The sequence below is a fragment of the Apus apus genome, chromosome 14 (genome assembly GCF_020740795.1).
Source record: "Apus apus isolate bApuApu2 chromosome 14, bApuApu2.pri.cur, whole genome shotgun sequence".
NCBI classification, from domain to species: Eukaryota; Metazoa; Chordata; class Aves; order Apodiformes; family Apodidae; genus Apus; species Apus apus.
In genome coordinates this window covers 1,637,537-1,657,782 of record NC_067295.1, presented here as the reverse complement: position 1 = coordinate 1,657,782, position 20,246 = coordinate 1,637,537, and the positions used below count along the sequence as shown (strand labels likewise).

The 20,246-nt window shown below is 48.8% G+C and overlaps 1 protein-coding gene across 1 annotated transcript; it reads right to left on the bottom strand.

Annotated features, from left to right (window-relative positions):
* Window positions 1–279: 279 nt before the first annotated feature.
* Window positions 280–19,056, bottom strand: MSLN (mesothelin). The gene is made up of 28 exons (XM_051632290.1): window positions 18,880–19,056; window positions 15,976–16,016; window positions 15,413–15,434; window positions 15,266–15,293; window positions 14,460–14,544; window positions 13,329–13,490; window positions 12,713–12,915; window positions 12,189–12,280; window positions 11,358–11,488; window positions 11,113–11,234; window positions 10,512–10,683; window positions 9,987–10,202; window positions 9,734–9,904; window positions 8,633–8,779; window positions 8,431–8,480; window positions 7,479–7,599; window positions 7,096–7,181; window positions 6,461–6,590; window positions 6,156–6,346; window positions 5,285–5,375; window positions 4,685–4,796; window positions 4,268–4,452; window positions 3,750–3,896; window positions 3,381–3,514; window positions 2,685–2,812; window positions 1,968–2,062; window positions 1,216–1,405; window positions 280–811 (listed from the first exon to the last, which is right to left on the bottom strand). The coding sequence occupies exons 1-28, from the start codon at window positions 18,920–18,922 to the stop codon at window positions 717–719; spliced, it is 3,390 nt and encodes a 1,129-aa protein (XP_051488250.1). The 5' UTR covers window positions 18,923–19,056; the 3' UTR covers window positions 280–716.
* Window positions 19,057–20,246: the final 1,190 nt, after the last annotated feature.

The following is a 20,246-nucleotide window of genomic DNA, read 5'->3' as shown; positions in this document are numbered from 1 at the left end:
GACACAGGTGATATTGAGGCTTTTTTGGACAGAAATTCCCAGTGAGTGGAAACAAATAAAATAAAAAGCATTAGGAATCATACACCAAGTTTTTATATCCTCCCCATGAAGAAGCTGAGAACAGGCTCAGCTCTGTAAGTCAACACCAAAAAAACAGGGATGTCTGAGCTTCCTGACCATTGAATTTGGACCAACACCTGCAGAACTACTCTGAATGAAGAGAAGACAAGAGCAACTCATCAATTTGCTTCTGGCACTTTTTTACTTAGTTCCATGATTTATTTACAAGCAGCTGGAAAGCTTCACTCCTGCTCAGGGGTCTTGGCAGTGTCAAGAAATCAGGCTCTTGGAGAAATGCAATCATTAACACCCAGAACAGTCAATTTGCTCACCCTCAAGCCCACCAGGGTTGTGCAGTAAAATATTGACAGTTTGTGTTGCAGGAACATGCCTGGGCCTTACCTGGGCTTGCTCTGTACGAAAGGCAAGCAAAGATCCTGCTCTGGAGAGCCTGAAATCTTCCCTTCAGCCAGAACACTGATTTGTTTTGAGTGATTTGAAAGAGGAAAGTACCTAGAAGTGAACTCTGGGCTGTGCAGCATCTGGCTGCCAGCACTGAGCACCCCCTGGCCCCCCAGCCCTGGCTGTCCCTGACAGACATCAGAGCAGGTCACAGGCTGGTCCCCCTCATCTTGCTTTCTCCTGAGGGAAGATTTTCAAGACAAGACAGACATCATCAGGAAACTGAGGAGCAGAGCAGGCAGGAGGTGGAATTCCATGGCCACAGGACCCAGGGAGGCTGAGGATGGTGCTAGAGGAAAAAAAGGGGGCATCAGTGCAAAGAAATCAACGACTGAACCATTGCCTCATGGAGGAGAACATCTCTTGATGTCACATCCAGGGGAGATCCTTGGCTTTCTCCTGAGGGCTTTCTACCTGTGGTGACCAGGGAGGAGCTGAGCACTGCCCAGTGTGCTGTCATGGGCTGGGTGGATGGGCAGTGACAAGTGCCACTGCAAGGGGTCTGCAGCAGCCCAGGTCAACAGCTTCTGCACTCTGGGCACAAGAGCAGCAGGCAGGACTCCCCAGGGCCTTGGCACAAGCCCTGCTGAGGCAGGACCTCAGCCCTTTGCCAGCATTGCTTTCACAAGGCAGTTTTTCTCCTTGCTGTAACCCCCCCAAAATATAAATCAGAGGTCCTAGCTTGATACATACACACAAATTTGGGTGTGACAATGTTGATGTAGCCTTCTGGTATTCCCCCAGTGAGCCCAATGTCCAGCTTATCCAATTCTGATTGTTTCTGCATGTGGATCCACTCCCAGATGGGAGACTTGTCCTGCCAGCTCACCAGATCACCAAGATTTATCCCCAGCAAGCCCTTAACCTCAGAAGGTGTCAGGCTCTAAGAGAAAACAAAGAGCAAGAATTACAGATGTAAAAGCAGGAATGGAAACAATACCCTCTGATCAAGGAACTGCTGTGGTTTCTGTTAGCAAAAGTGTGAAGAACCAGGAAGACAAATTCCTGGTGAGTGGTTTCAGACGGGAAACTCTTGCCTTAGATTAGAGGAGAGAACACAATGGTTCCACCAAGCCTATTTCTGTTGTCCTCTGATGACAAGTCTGCTACACCCAAGCCCAAAGTCCCTGCCCAAATCACGGGGCTTTCTTCCAAACTGATGGTGTTATTGTTAGAAGATTTGTCACGTTGCTGTGGACTGTTGTCTAGTGGACACTTGGCCCCTGCTCCTGCCACTCCTGCTGTGAGAGCCTACTCTAAAGAAATCTCCCAGCAAGACTGGCTTAGCATTTTGAAGGAGTTTCAGGACAATTCTCCGCTCCCCCCTGGTCTAGCACCATTCTGAATTTGATGGAGTGATTTCTGGCTTGCACCAATGTGACCAAAACCAACTACTCAGCATGAAAGGAAGGCAAGGAGTCAAAGGACTGCAAGATTCTGCTCACCATCAGAGAGTCTCTTCTTAACTTCACCAAAGTATCAACATTCATGTTCACGTGGTGCTTGCTTAGAGCTCTGAGATCCCCAACAGGAGCACCCCCTGGGAGCAAAGAGAGAAAGTTAATCCATGCATGGAGAGCCCCCAGGTGAGCAATGCTGAGTATCTGGATAAGCTGGAGCTAGAATGATGTCTCCAAAATGTATTAGGTTGGGACTTCTAACTGAATGAGTTCCAACTGCAAAATCTATGGATGCTGCTTCATTTTTGCTGGGAGGTGTTATTATGTCAGCCAGCAAACCCACCTGGGACAGTGCCAGATGCCTGACAGAGGGGTAAGAAGAGTTAATCAGGCTGTGAAACAATTATTGGCTTGACAGAGGAAAAAAATAAAGTCTATGTCTGGCACCATGGAGAAGGGCTGCGAGACAAAAGTTAAGCAATAGCAGCTTGACTTCTCATGGATCTAGCAGATCTTACCCATCCCAGAAGTCATGAGGTGGATTTTCCCTGTGACAGCCTCACAGCTGATCTGGGCAACATCAAGTCAGGTAGAGAATCTTTCAAGAATAATTTATTCCATCTACAAGTTGGTAAAGACCCAAACTCTCTAAAACTTGTAACAACTTCCCTCTGAAAACGCCCACATCTTAGATGGTGTCTGACAGCTCTGCAGCTTTTGGCTGAGCCCTCTTTCCCCACAGCAGCCTGTTCCTTTGCATACCCAAGTAAGGCAGAATGAGCTGATAATAGGCAGATGAGTTGAGCCGGTCTGAGAAAGCACGTTTTGCTTTAGCATATAAGATGTCTTTTGTAAGCTGTGAACAGGCTGAAGGATTCAGAGATGCCAGTCTGCAGAAAAATGAAGATTGAAGGAGAGAGAAGTTGTTATTTCCTTCAGCATGAACAAATTTTGGACTAGTCTATCTGGGATTCTCTACACAGGACAGGTTAACCCCTCCCCCTAATACACAGAAGAGGTCTGGAGAGAAGCTGAGGGGAAAAAAAAATTCCAGCTCAGTCTCCTGCTCAAAACGATACATCTTCTCAGTTATGATGGCTCTGCTGGTGCATGAGGAGTTTATGTGCTTGCAAAGATACAGTTATTTAATGATTTCATTTAGCAGTCTTTCAAAATAATTCAAATTGAATTGAATTAACTCTCTCTTGCTTCTAGATCAAAGCATGCATGCAGACCACATCTGTTGTCAGCTGAGGTGCCACAGAGGGAGCTGGATTGCAAACCTGAGCCCTTCCTGGCAGGATGGAGAGCTGCAGGCTTGTAAAACTGGACACACAGCAGGTACTAAGTTTCTTTCTAGACCTACTTGCCCTGAGCGGACAGAAAAGGAAACTGCAGTTGCTGATGGGAAAGTGCTTTTGCAAGAAGCCAAGAGCATCACCACAGTATTGGACTCACTTCAGGTTGTTGGGGTCAATCCTATTCAGCTCAGTTGCATTTAGAAGGCACAAGTATCTGGTCCCAATTGCCCTCAGGGCAGTGGCATTCAAGGCATTTCCCAAGTCAACATAAAGTTTGATTATTACAGAAGCCTGGAAACACAAAGTTAACTTGAACCAGAATTTTTCATTCCCCAAAGGAAAAAAAAACAAAACCAACAAACAACAAATGCAATCATTATAAAAATAAAATTGAATCATTTCAAATCTCTTTGTTTGGACCTCAGGGATGGGCCAATCATCTCTGAAGCCCCTGAGCTAGTCCTAACCCAGCAGCTCCTAAAACCAGGAAGCAAACAAGGGCAGGAAAGCCAACCCAAATTCCCACCTGGTCATTCGAGAGTTCATTTCCTAGCAGGGCAGCCAAGGTGTCAGCTGAAGTTATCTTCAATTTAGAAAAGTCCTCAGGGGTCAACAAGTCAATGAGAGGGCCCAGTTTGGGGAGCAGACTGTCAGGATACCCATCAGGGTAAGTCTGTGGAAAGACCATCATTACTGCTGGGAACACTGGTTATTGTGCCTGTGCTCATCAACTTCTGCTCTTTGCAAAATTAACGTGGAAAAGCCCAAAAGGTTTGCAAGGAATAAGAAACCAAAGCCAGGGTGGTCATAGGGAGGATGGAGCTGCACTCCTCTCAGAGGTACAGAGTGAAAGGAGGAGGGCCAGGAGGAAATGAAAATTCTGATTAGATATCAAATATAAGATCTTTTCACAGTAAGGGTGGTCAAGCATTGGAAGAGAAGCCAGAGAGTCTCAGTCTTTGGAGATACTTTAGCTCAACTGGACAAGCCCCTGAGCAGTCTCATCAATAGATCTTCACTATTCACTCTTCAGCTTGGCCTTACCTGATCCAGATGCCTCTTCAGCACAGCTAATTGCTGAACACTGAAGGAGTAGGTGAGTATCTGAGAGAGGTAATTGTCCAGGGAGACGTTCTGCAGGCAAGCCTGTAGCTCCTCAGGTGTGTAGTACACTGGCATCAAGGAATCACCAAGAACAGTCTCTGTTATCTCCTTGCCAGCTGGACAACCTGTTGAGGCAATTACCAAACTGCTCAGTGTTAAATCCTTTTGCTGCAAGCTCTGATGCTCCCTTGCTGGAGCTGGGCAGGTACACGAGCCCGGCACCACCCTCCTCCTGGGTCACCTGCCCCCAGGCTTTCATAGCTCAACTCACACACACTTAGGGGGGCCCTCAAGCACTAGGGTCAACCCTGATCCCAGGGGGATGCTGCCAGGGTGGGGCAGAGGGAGCTCCCATACCATCAGCACGCTTGTGCCGAGTGGGCAGGAGCTCTTCAACGATGGTGGCCAACTCCTCCCTGCTCAGAGGTGAGTCATGGGCAAAGTTTTTCAGCCAAACAGTTAAAGCATCCTGCAAAGAAAATGTTTTCATCAGGTGAACATTACCATCTGGGGTGTACCACCAGCATAACAAGCTGCTACTCACCCAGCCAAGAAATGGCATCATTCAAATACTCTGGGCAGCAGAACCTGCTGCTACAAGCCTGGAGACCTTTCCTTGCTGAGCCAAAGGCAAATTTCCAAATAGAGCTTCAGCTCTATTGTATCTCATGGCCCATAAGCTATTTTGCCTTCTCACACAGCACTGTGCACAGGTACTACTGCTTCCCATCTCTGGTGTTCTTCCAACAGTTCCAGGAAGAAGATGACAGTGACCCAGACATGGAGCTGCAGCTCAAGCAGCCCTCACTGCTCCTAGACCAGCCATGCTCTTTGGCACCTCACTTCTGAGTGAAGACACTGCTGAAAACACAGGGGCTGAACCCCCATCATGCTTCATCCACACTGCAGCACCTTGGGGTGCTTCCCAAACAGCCCTCACCATTATGAGCAACCCACCTTGGGGACCTTCTGCAAGATGCTGTGATCAAACACAGGAATCAACCCACTGAGCTCGTCCAAGGTAAAAGCTGACCAGGTGACAGGAGGCCTGTGTACAAAAATCAGCAGGGATCAGCTTTCGAGGAAGATGAAGAACAACAACAACAACAAAACCCCAGACCCTGTAGAAGGTGCCAGGGTTACGGCCTTGTAACATTTGAAGTTCAGAGAAGACAAGATTTAAATCCTAAAACTTCTCCATCACTTCCTGTCATGCAAAACCTGATTCCAGCAGAGCCAGAACAATTGTTAGTAATGTGAATAAGGGCATGGATGGGAAAATAGCATTTAATAAATACATTCTTTTCCTAAGCACAAACCCCAAGGAGTATCTGCTCCTCCTGTCACCCCATTCAGTGCCAAGATCTCAGGGCATTTGACACAGCAAAGGAAAATACTTTGCCTCCCTGGACAATGCTCCAGTTAGACACAGCCAGGAATTCATCAAGCATGGAGGAGCACCATGTTCTTCTGCAAGTCAGTGGCTGGCAAAGAGCTGGAGCCCACCTGGTGGTCATTAGGTCATCTCAGTCTGAGAGAAGTTTGGTAAAGGAAAAACAAGAGAAAGAAAGGAAAGGCTTTTATGACTAGAGCAGGTGAGACATAGACATGACAGAGTGTTTTTTCAGAGGAATTCCAGCTAAACTTTTCAGCTGAAATAAATTCAAGCAAATTAATGTAAAAGGGCCAGTGGGAAATGCAAAAGCAACAAATTATTCAAGTTCCTGGTCAAGGTGGTTGGCTGGAGCTCACTCAGGTCTGAACAGGACAATGGTTTTGTTTAAGGAAACTGTTTTGCTGATGCCCAGAAGAAAAAAAAATATCATACCCAAATGTAGTGTTACCACTGCTGATGACACTCCTAATAGCCTCTTCTTGGTCAGGCAGGAAAGACCCACACTGGCTTAAATGCTTCAGCAAACTCCCTCCAGTACTTCTAATGTATTCACCACCCAGGTCACAAACCAGACGTCCCAGAATCTCTGCATTTTCCTCATTTATTTGTGTGCCAGGAATCTTCTGGAGTAATACAAGACAGAGGTGTTGGGTGACACTGTAGAAGAGCATTCTTGCTCCTGCTGACAACCTCAAGTTGTCCCCAGCCTTGTGCAGAGCTGTCCCCTCATCACCTACCAAACATGCCAAGGCCTCCAAGAGCAGCTGTTTCCTCTGGGATGAGTCTCTTTGCAGAACATCAAGATTTGCTTTCCCAACATTAGCAAAGTACTGCACACAGCTCCCTGTGCCTGCATAGTCTGAAGGGCTAGAAAGACAAACACTCCATGAGTCCCAGGGAATGGCACCAAACAGCTGGGCAGGCTCAAGGCTGCTGGACAGACACCCTGGCCACTGTAACCTGCCACATCCACAGACTGAGCTCCATGCAGCTCTTGCCCCCAAAGATCCCAGCCCACATGTTCCCACTGGAACAAAGAAACCCACTCTACTGTTTCCTTTGATGTTGTGAGGGAAAAGCACCTTCCCAGAGGGCTGGAAGTACTAAAACCACACACTGGTTTCACATCTAAACAGATACCTTAAAAAAGAGTGTTTATATGAATATGATGGATGGTTGAACCTGAAAAAACCTTAAATCTCTTTTGAAAGCTTTCTGCAATCTGATTTTCTTGTCCCTGTAAGGAGGCCTGAACAAGTTTGAAATACACATCAAACATGAATGAACCAGTCACTGCCAGCTAGGATGGAAACAAAGGCTCTTCTTCCCACTAGGTACTAAGGCAACGACATGGACACCATAGCACAGTTACCTTAAAAACAGCAGCAGGTCTTTAGGATAGCTGTCTAAATCCTTGGGAATCCCATGCAGTGTCACCATCTTCACTAAGCAGCTCAGCTGAAAGGACACATCAAAGAAAGAAAGCAGCATGCAAACATCAGAAAAAAATTAAATTAATATTAAAGATTTCACTCTGCTCCAAAATAAGAGGAAGAAAAAAAGACAGAAATGGGAGGTTTTGGTTCCTGAGACACCCACAGCCCATGGGGGTTTGACTTATCTTTTAGGAAAAATTCAGAACTGTGGGATGGAGACCCAGGACATTTGTTCCAGTGGTTTTGCTCCTGCTGAGCAATCCTCGTTTCTATCTTCATGACAAGATCAAACAGGGCATTTTGAAGTACAGAAACTGACCTGGTCTTCTCCCAGCTTGACATTCTTCTTCTTCATCACTTTGGCCAGCTCCTGAAATCTTTCTTCTCCCACCTCATCAGCAGCTGCACATGTGAAGCCTTGGAGGACTGACTGGGAAAGCCTGGACATGGACAGAAGGCAAGTCAGAAGGACAAGGACTTCAGGAGAAAAGCCAGTGCTGACCTCCCACGTGTCTAATGACCAACACAGCAACACAAACCTCCCCCATTCTCTAAGCTTAACCCTCTCACAGCTCCATCCCCTTAAAACTGCTGATTTTGACCCATGTGGGGGCTCAGGAAGCTTCACTGGTGAAATAAACATAACCTGGTGCTGGCAGTAGAAATGCAGGGACCTCCACCCCAAGTGGCATTGCTGTGTCCTGATTTACAAGACCAGCCTGTGCTTTCAGTACAGGGTGAAGGTGGAATGGAGATGTGCAGATCCTCATCACTGAGCACAGCTTGGAGTCCTTGAAACTTGTGTTGGTTTTGATAGAAAAAGCTTCTGTGGTGAAATCAGCAGGACACTGATGTCAACTCCATTGTTCTTCCAGACTTGTATCATGGTTTTCATACTTTTTCACCTCAGATACAAGAGCTGACAAGAGATCTAGGTCAGCTAAATTTAATCCTTGGAATTGCATTTGGAAGGCTGACATTCTCCAGTGAGAAGCACCTTCCACAGAGGCAGTCAGAAGCAAGGTCCCAGGTGCAGTCTGAGCCAGCAGCATCATTTTAGAAAGCTGCCTTTAGAAAGTGAGGCTTGTGGGTTATGTTTTGCAGCTGACACTCTGGCAAGTCTCAATGCTGTGTTTGGGTGTGCATGATATTTCCCATCTGCTGCTGTGCATTGAGTATGGTGGGGCTGCCACATGTAGCAAGGGAAACATGGAAACTGCCCTGAAAGCAAACACAGAGATGGAGAATGGAAGGGGAGGACACAACCCTACCTGCTGAAGTCAGGCTCTGTCCTTATCACATCACCAAAAAACACAGCAGCCTGTGGAGCAAAGCCAGAGTGTCATGGGTTCATTGTGCTTTTCTGCAGCATCCCCTGCATTTCAGGCAGATTTGCAGAGCAGACTCACAGCTCTTGTGCAGGCCAGGCCTGACACTGCAGGGTGAGGAGGACACAAAAAGCTGCTGTATTACCTGCTCTCGGGTCCAAATTTTCCTGTTGAGATCCTGAATGTTGGGCTTCTCTTCCCCAAAAACAAGCAATGATTTTGGAATGTAACTGGCCAGGGCATCAGGGATAAGTTTAACCAGGTCACCAGGGTGGTTTACACTGGAGGAAATCTGCAAGAAAACCCACAGACGTGTCATTCAAACACTGTGGCTAAAACAGACAATTGCTGGAGAACAACTGGAAAGAAGCCAGGCAAATTCCCCTGCTGGTCACCTGGGCACTTCTTGGAGACCTAACCCTATGAAATATTTTCTGTTTGACACAATCATCAGACCAGGAATGCTGCCTGGAGCTGATACCTGGGGTCCCGATGAAAGGGAACAATTTGGTCTCTTACCAGTTTTCTGCCTCCTGGCTTTGTGCCCTAAAAATGTTTAACCAGCCAGAAAGGAGGGACAAGTCTTTCCTCTCTGCCAACACAAAAAAACATTATCAACTTGCTGCAGGCACATTGCAGAACAATCCTCTGGTGAAGGAGAGGTTCTTTCCCTAACACAGAGCCCTGGCAGCCCCATCACCCCAGGACAGACCCGGGGCAGAGTCTTTCCTGCCAGAGGGAGGCTGAAGAACAACAGGCTCGGATGCTGCACGTGCCACTGAGGATAAAGTCATGGCAAGAAAAGAGGCAAAGAGGTGTCCAAATCCTACAGCATCACAGGGAAGGGTGGAACGGTGCATTTCTGAAGGAGCAGTCTAAAGGGGACTTTCTAAGCTGCCTTCACTTCTCACATGCTCCCACTCCAAACCATGATAATATCCTTTCTCTGAGAGTGTTTTTTTCAAGTCAGTGGGGAGTGGTTTCTAGAATCAGCCCATAAACCAACTGCCCCTTCTGCTCTTGCCCCCAAGAGGCTCGGCTGGCAGCCAAGGACATCTACCCAGGCACAGTGACAGGGACTTGAGGTGTTTGTCCTGCTGCCTTCTGCTTAGCAATGACAAACACCCCCAAGGGAATGCTGTCTGGGTGTGCTGGGGTCAGAGCCTGGCCCCAGGGAACCAGTGTTCTTAGCTGGGACTCTGATGACACCTGAAGAGAAAAACAAAACCAAACCCCGCAACTTCACCTTTTCCACCAATGTCATTTTCAGAGCAGGGGGCAGGGTCACCACCTGCTGAACAAACTCAGGCAACTGAATGGCTTCCAAGATGACTCCTGAAGGCAGACTTCTCAGCGTGCTGCTGTTCAGACCAGCCACCAAGCTCCCCAGCTCTGCCAGGCTCTGTCCATCCCGGATCTGAAAGGTGATGCAGGCAGGCAATGAGTGCATGAGGGGTCAAACAGCACCTGGGGGCATCTCTGGGCCTCATCCTCTGTACCTGATAGCCAGAGCTCAGCAGTTTGTTGATAATAGCACTGGACTGCTCAGCATTCCAGCCGTGAACTTCAGCCAGGGCAGGAAGAGACGCTTCAAGGTCTGTGTCACTGATGCTGCTCTGGATGTCAGGTATGGACAGTCCCACCACCACCTGCCCCAGGGCGCGCAGCACCGCGGGACTCAGGTGCTCAAACTTCCCCACCAGAGAGGATGCAACCTGGAAAGGTCCCACGTGGGCAGAAAAGAAAGCCAGAGCATCAGTGAGGTGAGACTATTGGAACCCGTGGCCTTAGGATGTCTTAAATCCCTGGACCTTCTGCCTCAAACTTGTGTGATGAAGCCTCCTGATGGACTGCCTCTCCCCACTGAGATCTTGCAGATCATGCAGCACCAGCCAGATGCCACAATCAAAACCACAAGATGGCCTGCAGGAGTGTAGACAGCAGGAGGCACAAGAGCTGGTCCTCAACCCTCACAAATCCTGTCCAGGTAAATGAACAACTGAGTCCTGGGCTTGGACAATTACCTGCAGTTCATCTGTTGTCAGGTAGAAGGGAGATGTCTCCCTGGTTGTCCCTCTGCGTGTCAGGTTCCGTGGGCAGCTCTTACTGATCCTCTGGGCCAAGCTCAAAGCATCATCTCTGCTCAGGTTGCTCACTGCAGAGGGGCTCAGGTAGCAAAGAAACCTGTCTGGAAGCCTGCAGGTGGGAGACAAGGGGGAGAGGCTGCCAGCATGGTGGATGGTGGCTCCATCAGATCTTTCCTCTTTTCCCAAAGGATGATCTTTTCCACCTTTCCCTGATTCATTTCAGCTCTAAGGATGCTGAAGCTCCTGTTTACAGAGAGCACTGCTGTGCCAAGCATAACCATGCAAGTTGTCCTGTTGGCCATTAGTTGTGTTGGCCATGAGCAGGTGGCTGGCACTGCCTGGCAGTCATTTCCCACAGTTTGCAACTTGTGGTCTGGCTCTTCCCAAGGTCAAGTGCAATGCAACTATTTGAGAACCAGAAAAATGCCTCAAGGTTTCATGGAAGCAGCCATCAGAACCACCACTCAGCAAACCCTTGCCCAGCCACAGTGCCATGGCACATCAGCAGGCAGGCAGGAAACCAGGTCAGGTCTTGTACCTTGATAAGGGAAACCCAGGTCCAGAGGTCAGCAGTGAGGTGTAGTACACAGCTGTCTCCTGCAGCAAGGAGAGGTTGCTGACCATCTGCAGATTCACTGGATCCCTGGCAAACTTCTGAAGCTGAGGGTGTTGACATGCAGGAAAACACACACACAACAAATATTTAGATGGATAATTCCATCCTGACACTTACTTGGAACAGTAGGAACAAAGCTCACTTCAGACAATAAGGTCTGCACTTACTGTTGGTTCATCACCAAAAAGCTGCAGGTCTCCAACAGTAGCATGTTCCAAAAAGGATCCAAGGTAGTTTTCAAACCAAGCAGTGGATTTCAGACCTGGGGCAGCTCCAGTGTAGCACTTCTGCTTTGATTCTGCACAACAGGGAGACATCCTCAAACTAGAGACTTGCACTGTACCAGGAAATCAGTGGAGACTGGAAAATCCCAAACGCCAAACAGGCTTCAGTCTGCCAGAGAACTCAGCCAGCAGAGAAGTCCCCAAGTTTCTCTGACCACACGTTATGCTCAAGCCCATGTGTTTATGCACCCACTTTACAAATGCACACGGGACAGGAGAGGTGCCTCCTCCTTGCTCAGCCCTCCAAATATTTCATCACCAGTCCCTTCCTCCTTCAAACCTGCCCAAACTTTCTGCAGGACATGGCATTTTTTGCATGCAAGCTACTGCCTGGAGACAGAGAAATGTCTTACCTGGTTCCCCTTTCTGAGCTAACTTCTGAACTCAATTCTTAGCTCTCAGAACCAAACTCTGCTCTGCTCTTCACAGCAAAAGCAGTAAATGCCATTTGCATGGGGTGTAAGTCAGCATAGGGCTGCCTGTGCTGATTTATAAAACCCTGGGTTAATGAAGCCTTCAGGCAGGGAAATTATTCCTGATACCTCTTACCCTTGTCATATTCCCAGGCTATTTCCAATGAAGAGACAATATAAATTCTCACCAAAAGAAGGTACCTGTGAGCCTCAGTCCTGTCACAGGTCACAGCTACTGTTGTAGCAGACACCAGTGGCTTAAAGCATTCTGTTGTTTCTTAAAGAAAATCAAGTAATTTACCATCCTGGGTGAGATAGTACTTGATCCCAGTGTAAAGCTTCCTCTGGTCCTCCTCTGGCAGGTCAGAATATATGCCATTCAGGGCAGCCACTCTGAAGATGGGCAAGAAAGGCAGACATCTCATGCACAGATGAAGTCCAACCTGGCAGGGCAGGATCCTCACAAAAAGGGCTGTTACTTGAAGACTGGCATTATCAATCCCATCCCTTTTCAAGGCTATCAAAGTGACTGCCCCCCACCCCAGCCCCACCAGCAGCTGGGGCTGCACTGCCAGTCCTGGGTCCTGCCCTGGAGCAGAGTGCCAGCAGGTCAGTGCCCACACACGGCCTGGGGCAGAGGAGCAGGGAACAGGGTCAGCAGGTGTGTTATGGACCCTTGGAGAGGGCTTCTCAGAAACCCCTCCTGGGCCTCCAGCAGTTCAGAGGGCTTACAGGGTTTAGCACCTTGTTTTGGAGGCTGGAGGAAGGGCCCCTTTCCTACCTCAGCAACATGGGACTGAAGCAATGTTTGTGTGCAGCACTTACACCTTCCGGAACGTCTCACACGAGACGTTCTTGGCATGGAGGCAAGCAAGGACCTTGGGGTTGACCAGGAATGGCTGAAGCCCCCCATGGACCCACTGAGACAAAACAGGTGGGCTCTCAATATCAGGAACTCGCAACATCTTCTCCCACAGGCCATTCATGAAGATCATGCTCCACTCCAGAGAAAGAGGCACATCAGAAAACTGAAGGCAAGAGATGAGAAGAAAGACATGAACTCAAGTGAGTGTGGACTTCTAAACAAACATTAGCATAAATTCATGTGAACCTGAACATCATGAACAGACCCAGCCCCAGCAATAATCCCCTCTCTGGGCAGCAGCTCTTCCAGCCCAGCAATATTTGTGCCCTTCAAACAGCAAATCACAAGCTCCAGGTCTGGGCTGCCACTGCAATGAGCAGCGAACCTGCATTCACTCAGGCCTGTTGTTCCTGTCTGCCCAGCTATTTTTAACAACACTGAACCCTTCTGTGTTGGTGGGGATCTGCTGATTGAAATGGTGTCCTTCTTCTAATAAGATACTGCTAAAAATGTTAGTGAAAGCCTTCCACTGGCATTTGTTGCAGGTGAGCAAAGAGCTGGAGATGTGATACCCACCCGCTGGCTGAACACAGTCAGAGCAGCTAGAAGCTTCTTAGTATCAAACTTGGAAAAGAAGAGAAGGGAATATTCTGGATCCATAGCACTGGCAGGTTGAGGGGCAATGCAATAATATAAGGATATAAGGAAATCATCTGGAAGGTCCTGGAGCCAAGCACTCTGAAAAAGAAGAAGGAAATCCATAGGGAGTTACTAACAGGTGGGTCACCTTCAGATCTGCTCCTCCAGCTCCAGCAGTCACCACTCTGAGGTGACAACCCTGTTGACAGAAGTCAGAAGAAAGTCCAACTTACAGGGATTAAAACTAATCTAAACTTCCACAGTTCCAAATGCTGGATCCTCCTGTAACCTGACCTGTGCTTCCCCCAAGCAAAGGGTGCCTTTAAAAAACGTCATTAAAATGGTTGCCCACCAAAAAATAATTTAAATTTAAAAAAAGGGCATTTGATCAAAGCAGAAACTTCCACAGGGAGCTTTGTCACTTCAGGAAGAGTTTTCAGTGGAAAAAAAAAAAAAAGGAAACAAACAAGTATTTGGAGAAGTGGCATCTTTTTGTTAGAAACATTTGTGGGAAAACACAAATGGTTGTCAATTCAGTTGCAATGACTGGCAGCACAGCAACAGCAGGAAAGGAAGTAAACCTGAAATATTCCAGAGTACATTTTCCACAGTGAAACACTTTGAATTCTGCTTTTACCACTTTTTATGGTGGTTCACCCCAACGGACCAGGATTGCTCTCCTGCAGAGGTTTGTTTCAAGGCTCTGATGCCAGCTCCGAGGAGTCAAATTGTTTTGGAAATCTCCTTTGTCTCACCTTCTCAGTTGGGAGGTTTGGAAAAGACAGCACCCCCCACTTCCACAGACAGCCCCAGGAAGGCTGCAGCCACCCTGAGCCTCATGCCACAGAACATGTGTTGCCTGGGAAGGTGACACTGCCACAGCTCAGTGCTCTGGATGGTCCCCGTGTGTTTGATCCCATCCCTTCTCTCAGCTTCATGAGGGAAAGCCTGACCACCCTGCAGAAGGCTTTGGCCACCCACAGCCAATGGTGGGACTGCTTTTAGGACAGAAGTGGCACTTTTTGTCAAGGAAAACAAAACATATGAGAAGAAGGGATCTGCCATTACCTGCGCACAGGCGTATTGACCAAAAGTGAGGCTGCAGGGAGAGGCTTGGCCATGGGCTACCTCGAGGAGCTCCTCTTGGCTGACACTGGTGGGGACAAAAAGACAGGACATCACCTTCATGCCAACTGCCCTGGACCTGGGGCAGAACTGGGCAGGATCAGGCAGCCAGTGTCAGGTGTCTGAATGCCCCTGGCCACAGGGTTTTGCTCATGGACACTCTGTTCCCCAGCAGCAGGGACACCCCTTAGCTGCTCCGGTGTGAAGGGACCAGCCCACCCATCAAGGAGCAGGAGCAGTGGCAGGCAGATGTACCAAGGAGGAAAATCCACAGAGCAAACACAGAGGAATAAACAATTGACACAGAGGATGAGAATTATTTGCTGGCATCATTTGGGAGCACAGAGAGGGCACTTGTACATTGTTGGCCCTCAGGTAGAAATCAAGTTCCATGAAGGCTTGAAGCAAACCTGTTGGAGTCTTAGGCACCCACCACCAGCCAAGCTAAGCTCAGCACCAACACCAGGTTCTTGGAGCAGTAAATCCTCCCCCGTCAGGTTGGCTGACACACCAGGGACTTCCCTGCCTTTCTGTGTCCTGCACAGACACAGAACCTCAGGAAGGCATTTTCCCTTCACTGCTCCAATCATTGCAATTAGAGCCCTCCCTGCCCGCAGGCAACCCTGGGACTTTGTGGGGAGAAAGATGTTCCACCTCCTTTCAGACATCCCAAACTGACATCCCAAAAAAACCCCAGTACCACTCCCAGGGAAAACACTGCCAAGATAATTTGCTGATGGTTCACATACCTTTGCACTGAAGCACACACAGCAGATTCTGATTCCCAAAAAAAAAACAAACAACACAGGAGAGAGAGAAAGAAAAATAAAATGTGATAGGAATATACAGAATCATGTCTGACCTTCCTGATGGACATGACTTGGTAAGAGACTCACCATTGACAGGGGAGCTGGAGCACTGCATGGGGAGAGAGAAGAGACGATCTTAGCACAGGGTGGCAGTGGTAGCACATTACCTGTGGTCACTGCGTGCACACAGGTGTGTTAGATGCCACCACTTGGACTCAGATCTGGCCTGAAAACTCACAGGTGCCCAGATCCACAGCTCCCCTCTGGCCACCTGCAAAATTCCTGACAGTCTTCGCTCTGGACTTCAAACAGTTCAGAGCTATGTGAGTCCTCCCACCGCCCAGGCACAAGGGCCAGTGGGATGGACTGTTCTGGTGGAGCAGGCTCTGAGCTGCCTGCTGATGTGCTTGCACTGAAGCCATGCAAAGCCCTGGAAAAGCCATTCCCACCCCACCCACTGCCTGGGAGATAGGAAGGGGAAGGGCATTTTCCATCCACCTCCATGCTCAATGCAAGGGATCTGGCTGGTATCAAGGAATCCCCACCAATTCACCGCTCCCAGGAGGGGCCCACACTGGCCACCAGCCCCCACACACTTTGCAGGCAAAGACATGGATGACACAGATTTTAAACATGCCAGTTCTCCTCACCAGATACGTCCCAGGAGAAGATGCAGCAGCCGCCTGCCAACCTGGAAGACAATGTGGAATGATTTCAGCAGCAGATTCAGGACAAAGCTCGTTCCCACAGTCCAGCCCCTGTCTGGTTTGACAGACCCTGAACATCCCTCATCTCACTGCGCTATTTTGTTCCTCATTCTTGACACAGGATTTCACAGGATTGTTTCTGTCAGACCTTGCTGCTGTTTTCCCCCTGACCTGGTGAGAGCTGCCAGGGGCAGGAGGGTGCACCCCCATCCACCCCAGCTCCACCTGGCCGAGGGCAGCAATGACATGTCCCAGGTGACATGAGGGATTGCATGCACCTCTGTCCCCAGAGAGGAGAAGGCAGAGAAAGGGGCAGAAACACCACTCTGGGGACAGTCCTTCTCTCCAAGCCTGCCTTGCCCAGTATCCCTTCTGCATCATAGTGACTGATCAGCCTGGGAGGCCAAGCTCCCCAACCTTGTACTTCCGTGTTGTTTTTAGTTTATCAACTTCTACTTGTTTCTAGCAGTGCTCCCATCAGCATGTGAACCGTAGCCAAACCTGTGCTGCATTTCACACATTCTTCCTGCCAAGGCCTCAGCTGGATTGGAACCACTTTATGCTGCAGAACTGCACGGGGTAACCTGCGGGTAACACCAGTGCAGGGCAGCCCTCACACCAGTCCTGCCCCAGAGCCTGGCAGGGATTTACTGAAATAAATCCTCCTGTCACTGCTGGCTTTTGGCAGGTCTGCACAAGCCCTCCACTTCTCTATTCCTTGTTTCCCAATTTTTACATTGTTCCTGACAGTGACTTACACCTCCCCTGCCAACGCCACAAAGCTGGAGAGGTGGTGAAAGGCAACCTGAGGAAACCAGTAACAACACACAGGGAATCAGCTCTCACTGGCATCAGTGTTATGTGCTTCAGATTAGGAGCCTGGCAAGCTCAGCATCCCCTTTGTACAGAAAAAACCTTCTGACAGGACAGAACAAATGCTACATGGAACGAGAGGCAGCAAGAGGGACAAGGCAACAGCAGAGGCTTCTGAGGTTACTACAACCTGTTAGCCATTTGATTAATGGCAAACTGTCCCCAAGGAACAGGCGAAGGACACACACCCGTAGCTGAGCACAGGCAGTGCTTTCCTCTAGCTCTGACACACCAGCTTTGCTAGAGAAGGTTGTGAAAGAGTGACCGAGATCCCAGCCAAGAGCTCAGTGCCAGGGGCTGCCCCCAGGCCAAGCTTCCCTGCTTGCAGACAAAGCTGGACTGTTTCCACCCTTGACAATCACATCCTGCTCCCCTCAGCACTGGACCTTGGAAACATTCAGCCAAGCCCTTTGCCCCCACCTTTGGAAAGTTCTTACACGTTCAACTTCAGCATGCAGATTGCCCCACTGACTCAAAGAGCAGTGTTCAGCAACACCCAGCTTCCCACTCTGCAAGATCGGAGAGGACCCTGACTCACTATCCCAAAAATCATGGAAGGGTTTGAAATCCTCACTGCATGACAAGAAATCCTTCATCTCACAACATCCCAACAAAGGCCTCGGATTCAGCTGATGTCATGAACCACCCAAGCTAGGTGTGCAGCACCCTGGGAGCAACACTTCCCAAACATTGCTTTCCCTCCCATGCCTTGGGAGTGCTCAGGCAGGCCAGGCTGTGGTGAAGCTTTCCACACTGGAAGGCACTGTCTCCTTCACCCACATAGGCTGTGCTGGTCACAGCCCATCCTCCTCCATGAAGGCACTTGTGTGCCATGAGGTTGCTAAACACTGCCTGTCTCCCACTGCTTCTTTCCAACAAGGCCATTCCTGCTGAGAGTGGCACCACTTCCCTCAGATCTCCTGCCCCTCCCTTTCAGAAACTGTTTAGGGACTAACTTGCCTTTTCTTCTCTCTTTGATCCATCCCCAAAAGGGCAGTGCATGCAAGTTGTTGGATGGAAATTCTCTACAAGCTCAGCACATTTCTGATACTCTGCCTTTCCTCCACCTCCAGCCTTCTAGGGCGTTTGCAGAAGATGGGGAGATGCATTTCCCACGGCTGCAGGCTGAGCCAGTGACCAACGTGAGAACACAGCACCAAGACTACTGACCTGCCTGACTCAAATGCAATTGCATGAAGAGTCATTAGCTTTTACAAGCACCCTGTGAACTTCTGCTGGACAGAGACATCCCCTGTGCACAGGTTGTTAACAGAAAATGGGGAAACCACATTTTCATCAGTGTCCATAACACATTGGACAGTTTTGAACAGCAACAACTGCTTAACTAAAGAAATAAAGAAAATAAGTTATCTGTTTATTTGCTTTCCTTCCTACAGTTCCAATAACTAAGCCTACTGAAGATAAGTTTATGGTCCTTTTCTGTAGCTGTTCCCCAGCTCATCAGCTTGTTTGCAATATTACAAGTTCATGTTGTATTGTCATCAGCACTCACTGCAGATATGATCTCAAGTCTGATGAGGAGGAAACAAGAAAGTGCTGAAAGAAACAAAGATCTTGCTCTGGAATCTCTTAAAACCAACAAAAGCCAAACCAGACCAAGGGAAAGTAGGGGAATATAGAGGCAAGAAATAATTTTAGCTGAATCTGATGAAGTGCTTTCCCAGAGACAGCTGGGTACTCCAGCAAAAGGAGCAGTGAGCAGACAGTTCTGCAACGACAGGAGGAGAATGAGCCGCAGTTTTGTCTTTCCATCCTGTTTTTTACAAAAACTAATATATTTTGATTCACAGATGCAGTAACAAAGAAGCATAACCAAAGGCTCGGGATCTAGAGCAACCACCCAAGTCATGTTCAATGCTCTTTCAGCACAACCCTCTCTTTTGAGAATTATCTCAACTACAGCTGCTGGGAAGGACAATCCCGGGTACCCGTTCCCCTCGCAGTAATACTCACCAAGCAAAAGGAGGAATCCCAGCCCTGGGAGTGAGGGCATCATCACTTCAGAGGTCTTCAGAGCACCCACACGTGCAAGGAACCACCTTATTTCAGCCAAGAAAAATCAGATATCAATAATGCTTAACAAACTGAGGGCAGCAGAGTGAGGAGGTGGCAGCCTTGCAAGGAAGCCGACACACGCCAGGGCTCTTCACCGAACCCGGCGCGCGTGAAAAACTATTGAGGGTCTGCTATGCCTGGGAAGGCAGGGAGTTGCAGGCAGGGGATTCCGAGTTAGTTAAGCTGGATTCACTGCTATCAATGCCCCGAAGCCAGGCTCCCCACCTCTGGCAGAGGAGGAGGAGAGGTTGCACAAGCCCCTGGGACAGGCAGCCGCGCTCACCGCCGCGCACCGGGCACTCGCTGCGCGGGGCCACGTCGAGGGCTGCTTTTCACTGAGCCAACCAGGGTGTGTCTCTGGCTTCTCCAACCTACACCTGAAATTACAGGATGAATTTGGAGCACTGGACACACCTAGAGGTTCTTGAGAATGCAAATAAACGTGTGCTATTTGTTAAGGCTTGTCATCCCTAGGATACGGTAGGGAACAATGAGCATGGAGGGAGCAGCAGGAGAGCAGGAGGGAGAGCAGGGAGCAGGAGGTGTCTGCCAGTTGTAGGAGGCACCAACAATAAAGCTGTGACCCCAGGACAGAGCTACTCTAGGACCACTTTCCTCTGGTGACTAAAGGAAAGGTTGTCAGTAAGAAATTTTGCTTCAGTGGAGAAAATTTGTCACTAACAAATTGCACACAGTAACTCTCTCAGTTTCTCTGGATGCTGTGGAGTAATTTTGTATCCACAGATTTGAAAAAAAATCTGTCTTTGGTCACTTGATTGATGCTTTTCAATAAAGGTTTTTTCCATAAACCTGCTGTGTCCCAGGCTGAGGCTTGCCCCATCATGTCCACCTAGAATTCATGTGCTTGTGGCAACACCAGGAGAAGCCAAGGCTGACTCACAGCTTCTCCATGCACCCAGACCCTGGATCTCTCCACACTCCCAGTTTTCCCCCCACTCCCAGTTTTCCCCCCACACTTAACATGTTTATCAGCTATTTTGGAACTAGTGCAACAGTGATTGATAACTGTAGTTTGTCTGACTCAGAGGAGAAAAACATGAAAGTGTCTCTCCTCAACACCTCCCTGAGCTCCCCAAATCTATGCAAACTTGATACGCATCCTTCTGTGAACAGTCACATTCACAGACTCCTAGTTCAGAGCAAGAAGCCTCCTCTCCAGGAACCCCAAATGAGGTCTCTCTGAAAAGGATGGGAGATCCTTCACTCAGGTTTCAAATGCCAAAGATTTCAGTGTCTTGCACCTT

Coding starts and splice junctions, on each gene's coding strand:
- MSLN (XM_051632290.1), bottom strand. CDS start 18,922: ATGATGCCCTCACTCCCAGGGCTGGGATTCCTCCTTTTGCTTG. Junction 11,235..11,357: donor TTTTTGGTGATGAACCAACA/GTAAGTGCAGAC, acceptor CAACACCCTCAG/CTTCAGAAGTTTGCCAGGGA. Junction 6,591..7,095: donor GACCTGCTGCTGTTTTTAAG/GTAACTGTGCTA, acceptor TTGTCTTTCTAG/CCCTTCAGACTATGCAGGCA.